Source organism: Carassius auratus, chromosome 37, assembly GCF_003368295.1.
Source record: "Carassius auratus strain Wakin chromosome 37, ASM336829v1, whole genome shotgun sequence".
Lineage (NCBI taxonomy): Eukaryota > Metazoa > Chordata > Actinopteri > Cypriniformes > Cyprinidae > Carassius > Carassius auratus.
The window spans coordinates 13,106,124-13,118,687 of NC_039279.1; the positions used below are offsets into that span (position 1 = coordinate 13,106,124).

At 49.6% G+C, this 12,564-nt stretch overlaps 1 protein-coding gene across 2 annotated transcripts in view; it reads left to right on the plus strand.

Annotated features, from left to right (window-relative positions):
* oplah (5-oxoprolinase, ATP-hydrolysing) overlaps positions 1-12,564 on the plus strand; it is a 47,634-nt gene that overhangs the window by 7,175 nt on the left and 27,895 nt on the right. For both annotated transcript variants that reach the window (XM_026222902.1, XM_026222903.1), the window contains exon 9: positions 1,048-1,115. In XM_026222902.1, the coding sequence (XP_026078687.1) occupies positions 1,048-1,115 (68 nt within the window). The remainder of the gene's footprint in view (positions 1-1,047; positions 1,116-12,564) is intronic.

Consider the following 12,564-nt stretch of genomic DNA (forward strand, 5'->3'; position numbering starts at 1 on the left):
TGTAAGTAGTGCTGTGCGATATGGACAAAAAAAAACTTGATTTTTTTTAAATCAATTTTGCAATTTCGATTTTAATCACAATTTTGAAACACACAGACATGCTTTACAGTCATAAATCTATTCGTTATACATTTTTAACATAGTTCCAAAAGAAAACCAATGAGAGCTTTATCAAAAAGTTGTAACTTGTCTCTAGAACAGACATAAGTCAAGTAAAGATGTCAAACAAAATGTCTAAACATTTGTCAAAAAATAATCATAATTAAAAAATTTTATAAAACCCTTATCTAGGGATTTTTTTTTCTTTTTTTTTCCATGCAGTGGTCATAGAGCTCACTGTATCGGTGCCTCAGGTGTTATATTTTTTGCCCAATATATTTTTGCCCAGGGTTCACATGTACTCCATCTGCAGTGCGTACGCGGTTCAGAAGCAGCAACAAGCGCATTATTGTAACGCGAAAGCACATTAAAATAATGCGCGGGCGCAAATCTATCCGCTCGCATTTAGATTTTCTTTGCTCTGTTAACAAAACCAGACGCGCATGCTCAGATCATAGACTGTATAAGGCTACGATACATGCTGCCTAAAAATGTGTCTCCTCTCGCTCAACCTGTATCCTGTGCACTCACATCTCTCTGTGCTCATGCACAAGATATTAAATCTTTTTACACCTTAACCTTTTCCGTTCTCATCTTTTACTGCATGCAGTATGAATGTTCTGATCCGTTAACATGGGCTTGAAAAGAAAAAAGGCTACACATCACAGACATAGCGTGTGAACCTGGAGTTAGGCATATGCCCAGTCTGTTCTGTTCTCACGCTCCACTTAGGCGCGTTGCAGTCTGATTTGTTCGAAGAGCATACTGCAGGAGGTCGGGGCCGCGGAAATCACTCAAGCACACTTAAATCGTGATTTTATTACGATTTCAATTAATCGCACAGCCCTACTTGTAAGTGTTGTTTTGTGTTGTTTGATGTGGAGGAGGTGTAACACTGTGTAAGTTTGGAAAGGTGAATATTTCTTCTGTTGTCTGTCTGTATTTCAGTTCAGGGATGTTTGTTGTGGGGCCAGAGTCAGCTGGTGCTCATCCCGGACCTGCCTGCTATAGGAAGGGTAAGAGCAGCTGTTAGGTTATCAGACCCACTGTCTTTCCATCTTCTTGCTTGTACATTTAACCTTCTACAATGCCATAATACTTGCTCCCATTGAATTCTTGTTCTTCTCATGTCTGTGTTTAACAACTTCGTTGCCTCTCATCTGTTGCTGGTTCACTGATACTGATTTACTATATACAAGACAAGTTGTGAAAACATACCAATATTGGCACATTAATATTTGTTAAGACATTAAGGGGTTATATGACGTTGTTAAAATTATTATGTTATTTTGTGTAATGCAATGTGTTCGCAGTTTAAGGTTTAAAAAACTCTTACATCATTCTGAAAAATGCGGTGTGCTCTGATTGGTCAGCTATCTAGTGCGTTGTGATTGTCCAAATACCTCAGGGCGTGTGATGGAAATGTTACCTTACCAGGTTCAGGAAACTCCGTAAAATGCTCTACACACACTTGAATATTTGGGTTGTACTGTTCTGGAACAATGTTGTAAATAAAACTTAACCACTGATTTCTAGTTGTGTCCTCTTGTGGAAGGAAAAACAAAGTAGTTTGGCTTTTGCAATGAAACACACAGTGTCTCCATGATATTGTGGTGGCAATAGTACTAAAAAAAGTGAAGTGATGTGGCATACAGCCAAGTATGGTGACCCATACTCAGAATGTGTGCTCTGCATTTAGCCCATCCAAAGTGCACACACACATCAGTGAACACACACATCGTGAAGACACACCCAGAGCAGTGGGCAGCCATTTATGCTGCGGCGCCCAGAGAGCAGTTGGGGATTCGGTGCCTTGCTCAAGGGCACCTAAGTTGTGGTATTGCTGGCCTGAGACTCGAACCCACAACCTTAGGGTTAAAAGTCAAACTCTCTAACCACTAGGCTAGAGAGTCCTCATTTATAATGAGTCTTTCCTCGGGCTCTACTCTCCCCAGTTTGTTGGGTCGTAAAGACGAGGGGGACGGGTTACCTGAGGATCACTTTCAGGAATGCTCCGTCAGGCCAGCCCCCACGGAAGTCCGGCCCCTTTCAGTGTAGCCTCATTGAACTCCCAACTGATGGCACTGGCTTGACCCATGGCATACCCAGCATCTCTTTCGGGACTCCGGAAGAGGATAAGATGTCTATCACTGCATCATTGTCAGCAGAAGAATCTGCTGAACAGCCCCCCGCCATGGTGACTGCTCAGTCGGAGTCCAAGGTTGAGTTGATGGCCTTGCTTCTCCGGGCGACCAAGAGTATCGGGCTGGAGGTGAACTCTCCACCTTCTCCCGAGCACTCAAGACTGGACGATTGGTATCTGGGCTCCAGATGTGACTCTCAACCACGCTCCGCCCCTATCTTCCTGGAGGTTCATGAAGAGCTCACCAAAACATGGAAAGCCCTGTACACTGCGCGTTTGAGCTCTTACCTTTTCACCACCCTCGTTGGCAAGGCGGGCAGGGGGTATGTGGAAATTCTTCATGTGGACCGTGCCGTTGTGCTGCACTTGTGCCCGAAAAAAGCCGCCACCTGGAGGAACCCTCGATGCCTCCTATCCGAGGCATGTAAGCTGTTGTCAGCCCTGGCTGCCAAGGCTTACAGGGCTGCGGGCCAGGCAGCCACCGTCCTACATGCCATGGCCATCCTGCAGGTACACCAGGCAAAGGCACTGAAAAAGTTACTAGAGAAAGTTCTGACTCTGGGTAGAAGCAGGAAATGTGTACTCCTGCATGGTTCAGGAGTGTCATCTTTGGCTGAAACTGGTGCAGATGCATGACGCCGACAAAGTCCGCTTTCTAGATGCCCTGTCACCCAGGCCAGCCTCTTTAGCAACACTGTTGAGGACTTTGCCCAGCAGTTCTCGGCAGTCCAGATCAGATGGAGGCCATCAAGCACATCTTGCCCGGTCTGATTCTTCGAACACAAAGCTGCTGGGAGCCAGGTCTTCATCTGATTGTCGCCGAGGGTGCCCCTCTGCAGCCTCAACACCTGGTCTGCCCCAGACATTTGACTAACATAATTACTGATGTTAACACACAGGGAAAATGTGTAATGAACACCTTGCAGATATAAACGGGGTAAATAATGTTTCGATGAACAGATAGCTAACACTTAACGTCGCCGAAAGCATAACAATTTTTTTTTTTTTTTTTTTTTACAATAGTGCTCTCATTAGTTAATGTTCAATTGGATTCAACTCATAATTTCATATAGAATACGCTTCTTTATTTATACAACATAGCGTTAATATTAAGTCTTATAGGCTATTTGCAAAAAGGGCCTAAATGCACATGAACATATCTGCGGGGCTCTGAATGTTCTATGTGAAATCAGACATTTGAGTTCCCCCATACAGTTAAAATGGCATAATCAATGACACCCCAAGAATATTCGACTGTTAGATTGGTAGTCAAATCAGGCTCCTCGAATCAAAGCATTGATTCATCGACTATTAAACAAATTAGCATACGCAGTCATTGCTGAACTGCCTGAATTTGCTCAGGGGCAGGACAGCGCCGCTCGGCCTGTTAGAGATAAGATCACTTCAGTATTGTTTGCACAGTCAATGAACTGGACAGGACCTCGACTGCAGTGGCACATCAGTTGCCTTGAGTTGCTAGCAGTGCTGCTTGCTCTTCGGCAGGCATGAACTGTACATGCCTGGATGGACAACACAGCAACAGTGGCATATATCAACCACCAGGGCGATGTATGTTTCCGTTGCATATGACAACTCGCCCACCATCTCCTCCTCTGGAGTCAGACATGGCTTAAATCGCTGTGTGCCATTCATGTTCCAGGAGAGCGCAATCATGTGCTCAATCGTGTGCTCTCACGACAGCTTACCCTCCCCAAAGAATGGAGACATCATCCTCAGGTGATTCAGCTTATTTAGTTTTGATTCAGGTAACCCCAGGTAGACCTGTTCGCTTTCCAAGAGTCTTCCCACTGCCGGCTGTTTTATTTCTTGACCAAGACTCCCCTCAGCATGGATGTGCTAGTACACAGCTGGCCCCGGGGGTTTACGCAAGTTACGCCTATTCTTTGAAGCTTTTTCTTGAGTGGTGTTCCTCCCACTGAAAGGACCCTCAGAGATGCTCTGTTAGTGTGGTGCTTCCCATGCTGCAGGAAAGGAGGCTGTCCCTCTCCACTTTGAAGTTTTATGTCGCTGCCATTGCGGCTTAACACAATGCAGTGGAGGGTCTGTCCCAACACCTTTGCAAGATTCTATAATCTTCGGGTGGAGCCCATGTCCTCCCACGTGTTAGGTAATTTCTGTTAAACTGCAAGAGGTGAGTTTGGTGTTCGGCTTGCCGTGCCATCCTGGGTCCTCCATTGCCCCGCAGTTACAGACTTGGCATAAAAGTCTGTTACTGTGTCCTGAAGAGAGTAGGGAGGGGTCACGATTTTCGAATATTCGATTAGTCGATTTAATGACCGATTATCGATTAGGCTGTCTGATTATGTTCTAAGGATGTGAAGCATGCCTGAGCGCGTCTTACCCCCAAAGCCCGGTTCGGTTGACTGTGATTGCTCTGTGACGCAGTTGGTTGGAAGAAGTGGACCAGAGTGCTTCAGTTTAATTAGCATGCGGTATGCATGCAGTGTGAGGACCAACACCGGAGCACAGAACTACTGGTACGTGCAGCATGATTACGTGAACGTTTCTGAGCGGCAAACGTAATAGATTTATAAAGCAATATGTTGTGAGAGGGTCTTCTGTGTCACCGCGTCCCAAATGACTCAAAATAATGAATCACAAAGTTAACAGAACGATGCACTCCACTGTGCTGAGCAAGTAGCTTCTCATTTCTAACTTATTAAGTTGTGATTACGAGCTAGCTGCTTTCAAATTATTTTTTCTTTTTTGAAGGAATAAAATGTCAGGCTTCTGTCAATTTTAAGATAAAATACAAACAATAAATGTTTTTACACTCTTTAATCTAAACAAATGTTTTTACACCCTTTAATCTGTAGTGAGATATTCGCCTCCTTTCATGCGGCATGTGAATAAATGATATTTTCCTGTTTAATATTTGCAGCACGAAAATAATAACGAATAAATATTTGAGTGCATGTTGGAAATAATTTAATACAAACGAGTTTCTCATGAAATAAATCAATTCATTTGTCAGTACGCCTATTGCTGTTTTTTATTTTAAACAGGAAGAATGACAAGGTGCCACATACTTAATTTTTTATACATTTTTATAAACATTTTATATATATATATATATATATATATATATTGTCACGGGGTGAAGAACCACTCGACAAGAGGTACGTGAAATCAAAAGCCCCGGAGGGTGGGTTTATTGAAAAGTGAAGGGTGCCTGGTGAAGTGTCCTGATCTGCTTTCCGCTGGTTGGTGCTCCCCGTGTGCTCTCCGTGCTCCTCTGTGCCAATCAAGGGGAAAGTGGGTGTCCTGACGTGCTCCAAAGGGTGTGGGCTGTCGGTCACTCGCTGCTTTCTGTGGGGATAGGAGAGAGGGGTTAGTCCAGCTTTGCGTTCTGGTTGAGAACCTCTTCTCAGTGCAACATGTGCTGCTTTTCAATGTGCTGGCTGATGGGGAGCAGCTGTGACCGATCAGCCAGTGACGAGGACGTGCAGGTGTTTTGGTTTGGTTTCCAGGGCGACGCTGATTCCTCTGGGAGTGCTCGTCACATCCCCCCCCCCTAAGCGTCGTTCTGGTCCTGCGAAGACATGTAGAAAGTAGGGGTGAGATTAGGGGAGGGTGGGGAATGACCCCTGACAGACCTGCATAAGCTGTCCAGATCCGGGAGAGGCCATCGGCGTTCGCGTTGGCGGCCCCAGCTCGATGGCGGACTTCGAAGTGGAAGTCCTGGAGCGCTAGGAACCAGCGAGTCACCCTGGCGTTAGTGTCCTTGGCGCGGGCCATCCACTGTAGGGGCGCGTGGTCGGTCACCAGGGTGAACTTGCGGCCCAGGAGGTAGTACCGGAGCTCCAGGACTGCCCACCTGATGGCCAGGGCTTCCTTCTCCACAGCGGCGTATTTCCTCTCGGCGGGGGACAGCTTCCTGCTGATGTAGATGATCGGATGCTCCTCACCTTCCTGAATTTGGGAGAGGACCGCTCCTAGTCCTGTGTCGGAAGCATCCGTCTGCAGCAGGAAGGGGCAGCTAAAGTCCGGGGCGCGGAGTACCGGCGAGGACGTGAGTGCTGCTTTCACCTGGGAGAAGGCTTCTTCCGCCGACGGGGTCCAGCATACTTTCTCCGGCTGCCCCTTCCTGGTCAGGTCTGTCAGGGGGGCGGCTAAAGAGGAGAAGTTGGGGATAAAACAACGATAATAACCCGCCAACCCCAAGAAGGCTCGTACCTGGGTCTTTGTCTCCGGTCTTGGTGCGGCGTGGATGGCCTCAACTTTCTTTTCTTGCGGCCGGATGAGTCCTCGGCCGACTTGATAGCCCAGGTACTTGGCCTCAGAGAGGGCTAGGTGGCATTTTCGGGGGTTGGCGGTAAGTCCAGCCCGCCGGAGCTCCGAGAGCACCCTCCGCAGACGATCCAGATGTTCGTCCCACGCCTCGGAGTGGACCACGACGTCATCCAGGTAGGCGGCCGCGTAAGCTTGGTGAGGCCGCAGGAGGATGTCCATCATCCGCTGGAACGTCGCGGGGGCCCCATGTAGGCCGAAGGGAAGGGTCCGGTACTGCCAGTGGCCACTGGGGGTGGAGAAGGCGGTTTTCGGCTTGGCGGCCTCGGAGAGCGGCACCTGCCAATAGCCCTTGGTGAGGTCTAGGGTGCTGATATACCGGGCCCTTCCTAGCCGGTCCAGCAGTTCGTCCACCCGAGGCATGGGGTACCCGTCGAATTCGGAGACTTCGTTCAGGCGGCGGAAGTCGTTACAAAAGCGGAGGGTGCCATCCGGCTTTGGGACCATCACAATGGGGCTGGACCACGGACTCCGGGATGGTTCTATTACCCCCAACTTTAGCATCTGTTGGACCTCTTCCTCAATAGCCTGCCGACGAGCCTCCGGGACTCGGTAGGGCCGTTGCCTAACGACGACTCCTGGGGGCGTCCGGATATGGTGTTGAAGCACGTTGGTCTGCCCGGGCTGAGAGGAGAACACATCCTGGAACTGACTGACCAGGTGCTGCAGCTCCGTCTTCTGGGCAGCCGAAAGGTGGGGGTTGATATCCACAACCACGGGCTCGGTGAGGCTTAGGGCAGCTACTTGGTCCCGGGTCCCCACCCATTTCTTTAGGAGGTTGACGTGGTAGAGTTGCTCCGCCTGCCGTCGCCCCGGCTGTCTCAGGCGGTAAGTGACCGGTCCAACCCTCTCGACGACCGAGTAGGGCCCCTTCCAGGAGGCCAGAAATTTGCAGGCGGAGCTGGGGACCAGGACCATGACGCGGTCTCCCGGTTGGAACTCCCGTGGCTGGGCTGTCCGGTCATAATGACGTTGCTGCGCTTGTTGGGCCCTGGTGAGGTGTTCCCGGACTAACGGCATCACTCGGTCGATCCGTTCCCTCATTTGCCGGACATGTTCGATGACGGTACGATGCGGGGCCGGCTGCTGCTCCCACGCTTCCCGGGCCACGTCCAAGAGGCCCCGGGGTTGACGGCCAAACAGGAGCTCGAAGGGGGTGAAGCCAGTTGAGGCCTGGGGAACTTCGCGGATCCCGAAGAGCACGTAGGGGATCATGAGGTCCCAATCCCGCTTGTCCTCCGCCGCCACACGTCTGAGCATTTGCTTGAGGGTCTGGTTAAATCTCTCTACGAGGCCATCAGTCTGGGGGTGATAAACAGTGGTCCTCAACTGCTTCACCCGCAGCAGCCGGCAGAGGTCAGCCATTAGCCGGGACATAAAGGGGGTTCCCTGGTCAGTCAGGATCTCTGAGGGGAGGCCGACTCGGCTGGCCAGCAGAAACAGCTCCTGGGCGATGGACTTTGCGGTGGCCTTCCGCAGGGGGACTGCTTCTGGGTACCGGGTGGCATAGTCGACGATGACCAGGATGTGCTCATGCCCTCGGGCAGACTTCGGCAACGGCCCCACTATGTCCATTCCAATCCGCTCGAAGGGCACCTCGATGATAGGCAGCGGGATGAGCGGGCTGGGGGGAGGAGTCCGGGGAGACGTGGCCTGACAGGTCGGGCAGGCCTGGCAGAACCGCTTTACCTCGGCGTCCAGGCCCGGCCAATGGAAACGGTCGCGGATGCGTTGGGCAGTATTGGCTGCCGCGAGGTGTCCTGCCATGGGGTGGGAATGGGCCAGCTCCAGAATGGTCTCGGTCTTGGCACGAGGCACAACTAGTAACTTTTTCTCCTCCCCCCTACGCTGGGCGACACAATACAGCAGGCCATTCTCTACGACAAAATGTGGGAGAGGGTGGGGCCGGGGGAGGACGTCCTCTCCATCCACGACTCGCACCTGGCTCCAACAGTGCTTGAGTCGGTCGTCCTCCCGCTGTTCCTTGGCGAAAGAGCCCCCTCCAGCGGCCTGTTGGTAGACATCATAAAACAGATTAGTAGATTGGGAGGGGGCCTCACCTTCTCTCCCACTGTCGGAGACGAGCAGGGCCGGTCGGCGGCGGGGTCCAGGCGGCCGCCTCGGTCTTCGACGGTTCCCCTTGGGGCTGGCAGGCTGAGTAGCGGCGGACAGCAGCTTCTCGAAGCCGGGCCAATCCCTTCCAAGCAGTACGGCCACCGGCAGGTCCTTCACCAGGCCTACCTCCACTGGCCAGGTGCCTTGGGGGGACGAAATGACCATCTCACGGGCCGGTACTTGACGAGTGTCTCCGTGCACACAGGTAATCGGTAGGAAGTTTTTCCGGCCGCTTCGCGGGGCGCACAGCCGCGCCTGGATGAGGGTGACCGCACTGCCTGAGTCCAACAGGGCCCGGAACCGTCTTCCATCCACCTTCACATCTGCTTCGGGGGCTCCCGCCGGCACCCGTTGGTGAAGGATGCAGCCTGCCAGCCAGGCTCGCGGAGGCGACGGTGGTTCGGCACTTGGCATGGGCTCATCTCGCGGTGGGGGAACCGTCGGCCTGCTGACGGGTCGCGCGGTGCCTTCGAGCGGGCGTCGCTCCTGGACCACCCTCCGGGGGAATGGCGGCAGCCGGTCCCCTGCCCCGCTGGGATGAACGGCATCCGCCAGCTCGATCGCCTCCACTAGTTCCCGGACGTCACGTGGGTCCCTCATGCCGACGGCCTGTCGGTGGGCGCGAGGTAGTGCGCGCAGGAGGCGATCGACCACCACTCGTTCCGCTACCTGTGTTGGTGTGGGGTTTCCTGCCAACAGCCAGTGCTGGGCGAGGCGGCTGAGTTCGGCTGCCTGGGCACGGGCTGGCACCCGGGGCTTGTATTCCCACTCGTGGAACTGCTGGGCGGCACTTACAGGGGAGAGGCCCAGCCTCGCCAGGATCTCTCGCTTCACTTCGACATAACTGTCGGCACTCGTCAGGGGGAGCGAGAAGTAAGCCCTCTGTGCTTCACCGGTGAGTAGGGGTGCCAGCGCACGTGCCCACTCGTCCTCCGGCCATCCCTCTCGGTGGGCAGTGTTTTCGAAGACCTGAAGGAAGGCTTCCACATCGTCATCGGCCGTCATCTTGGGCAACAGACGGGTGGCTTGTGCCCGAGGCTCAGGTAGCGGAACGCGCTGGGCCGCGGCCGCCCGGACGGCGGCGAGTTCATCCTCCGTCCTGCCCAGGCGAGTGGCGAGGTGTTCCGCTATTTGCTGCTGGCGGATGCTAACCTCAGCGAGGCGTTGTAAGACGTCCTCCATCGCGGGGCCGCGCGTGCCGCCTTTCCGTGGTGCTGCTGACAGAAAGCAAAAAAAAAATTAGGAGTTGGGGCGGTGACCTTGTCGGTGATTCCTCACTGTTCTGCCCGCATTCTCCACCACTGTCACGGGGTGAAGAACCACTCGACAAGAGGTACGTGAAATCAAAAGCCCCGGAGGGTGGGTTTATTGAAAAGTGAAGGGTGCCTGGTGAAGTGTCCTGATCTGCTTTCCGCTGGTTGGTGCTCCCCATGTGCTCTCCGTGCTCCTCTGTGCCAATCAAGGGGAAAGTGGGTGTCCTGACGTGCTCCAAAGGGTGTGGGCTGTCGGTCACTCGCTGCTTTCTGTGGGGATAGGAGAGAGGGGTTAGTCCAGCTTTGCGTTCTGGTTGAGAACCTCTTCTCAGTGCAACATGTGCTGCTTTTCAATGTGCTGGCTGATGGGGAGCAGCTGTGACCGATCAGCCAGTGACGAGGACGTGCAGGTGTTTTGGTTTGGTTTCCAGGGCGACGCTGATTCCTCTGGGAGTGCTCGTCACAATATATATATATATATATATATATATATATATATATATATACATTTTTGTTTTTTCTTAAACTGACAAAAATGCTCAGCTCACGGTCTTGAGCTGGCCGCTTTGTAGGCTATTTACAAAGCAAACAAACTTGAATTTAACCAACATAAAAAGTTCCAATCATATTTCTGAATTAAATTAATAAAGAATTTAAACAAAATATGACCACTTTGCCATTAAAAACCAAAACTAATTATAATGGCTGCAGCAGCAGCTGTGTAATGAGGACAGTGACTCGTACAGAGAAATCTGATTAGCCCTGGCCGGGCCATGTAAGGCTCTATATTAGTTAGTATTAGTTACGTAGTTTAAATCAAAAGCTCCCCTAGGATTGGCGGGTCCTTATTAAGTACTACCTACTTTTTTCATGGGAGGTAGCAAAATCTGACAGGGTATCAGAGATCGACAGAACACCGGCCTGGAGTTTGAAGTGCAGTGTGAGTACACGCCATCGGGGGAAGGGAGACGATGCCAGAGAGTACCGCCAATAACTAGAACTGTGGACATGCTCATTTAAAATAAAAATAAAATAGGTTATTGTTATAAATACAGACATTAAAATTAATGTTCAAATTAGTGTTGTCATTCAGGCTGTTTACAATATGTTTTAGCGCATACAGTGTTTTATGATATTCTGTTTTAGCACGTAATGTGTTTTAAGCCTAATATTCATGTCTGAATTAATCTGTTCTAATCTTAATTAATCTGTAAACTAAAAAAAAAATGCTATGAATGTTCATGCTCATTTTAAAAAATAGAAATGTCATAGGCTCCTACAGTCTTGTGAGCAATTGATAATAGATGTACTGTTATGTTAATAAGTGTCGTCATTCAGTTATGTTATATTAATATTTCAGCAATCATACAACCATCAATTGGCTTGGGTTAGGATAGACCTTTCTCTAATACATTAAACAGTTTGTTATCATACAGATTGAAAGCCTGAATAGTCTCTCTCCCTCTCTCTCTTTATATGGGTGTGTGTTTATGCGTGTGTGTGTGCATGCGCGGGAGGGGGGCAATTATTGACTACTAATCGAATAATACCCAGCGATTATCGATTATTACTTTTGCTTGAAATGCACATCCCTAGTAGAGAGTTACCTTCTTTTCTCCGGACATGGCATCAATGTCTCAGTTTCTGCCTGTGTTGGGTTCCACCGTGTTCCCCTCGATTTCTACATTTTTCACATGACCTTTCATTCTGTCATTGTGCTCCAGTAGGAGTGGCTGAGCGTTCACTTTTATAATATATACACTTTTATTTTTCTCTACTGTTTATTTTTTTTTATTGATTTTTTTTTTTTTTTGGACTTTATTTAACCAGTTAAGTCAGTTGAGAACCAGTTCTCATTTGCAATGACGACCTGGCCACTGTTCAGTTCAATTCAGTTTTATTTGTATAGCGCTTTTTACGATACAAACCATTGCAAAGCATCTTTAAACAATATTTAGTATTAGCTTTATAAGGGGTGATTTTCAGAAAAAATAATACAAGACATAGTCAACCAGACAATGAACACTATTAACAGGAATTACTATGTAATTGCGTAGTAAGTAGCAATATTTCATAGTTCTGTGTGTTGTTTAAGGGTTAGCATTTTCTGAGGTTCTCTGAGGGGTTGGCATCTTCTCTTTTCAGGTGTTCTGGATCCAGTTTGGAGCTTGTGTAAATCCTAGTTACCTCGGAATGTAAATCCTGTGGCAAAACAGAGAAACAAATAGAGACATAATTAGCGTAGCTGCTGTTCCAACAAAGTAAAATTAATTAGTTTAACCCAAGCTAAAGAATAATAATTCGCATTTGATCAGATACAACTGCAGTCAGAAATTATGAGATGCATTTGTAATAATGTTCTTTCGTAGAAAGAAGGAAGGAGACTAGGGTTGGCGTTTCTGAGGCTTGTGGTAATTTATTAGTCAACACAAAAATAAAACAAAGTCGCACCACCTGCGGATATGCTTAATTCAAACCACTGCTGGGCAATTCACAGTCTTGCTGCTTCTTTGAATTCCTCAGCTCTCTCATCCCTCGCCGGTTCACGGCTGGTTTAAGTACCGCTTCCCCACACCAATAACTGCAATGAGAACCAGGCGTTAATCGTTTTTTACTTGACCCACTTACCACCGCTTGTCTCTT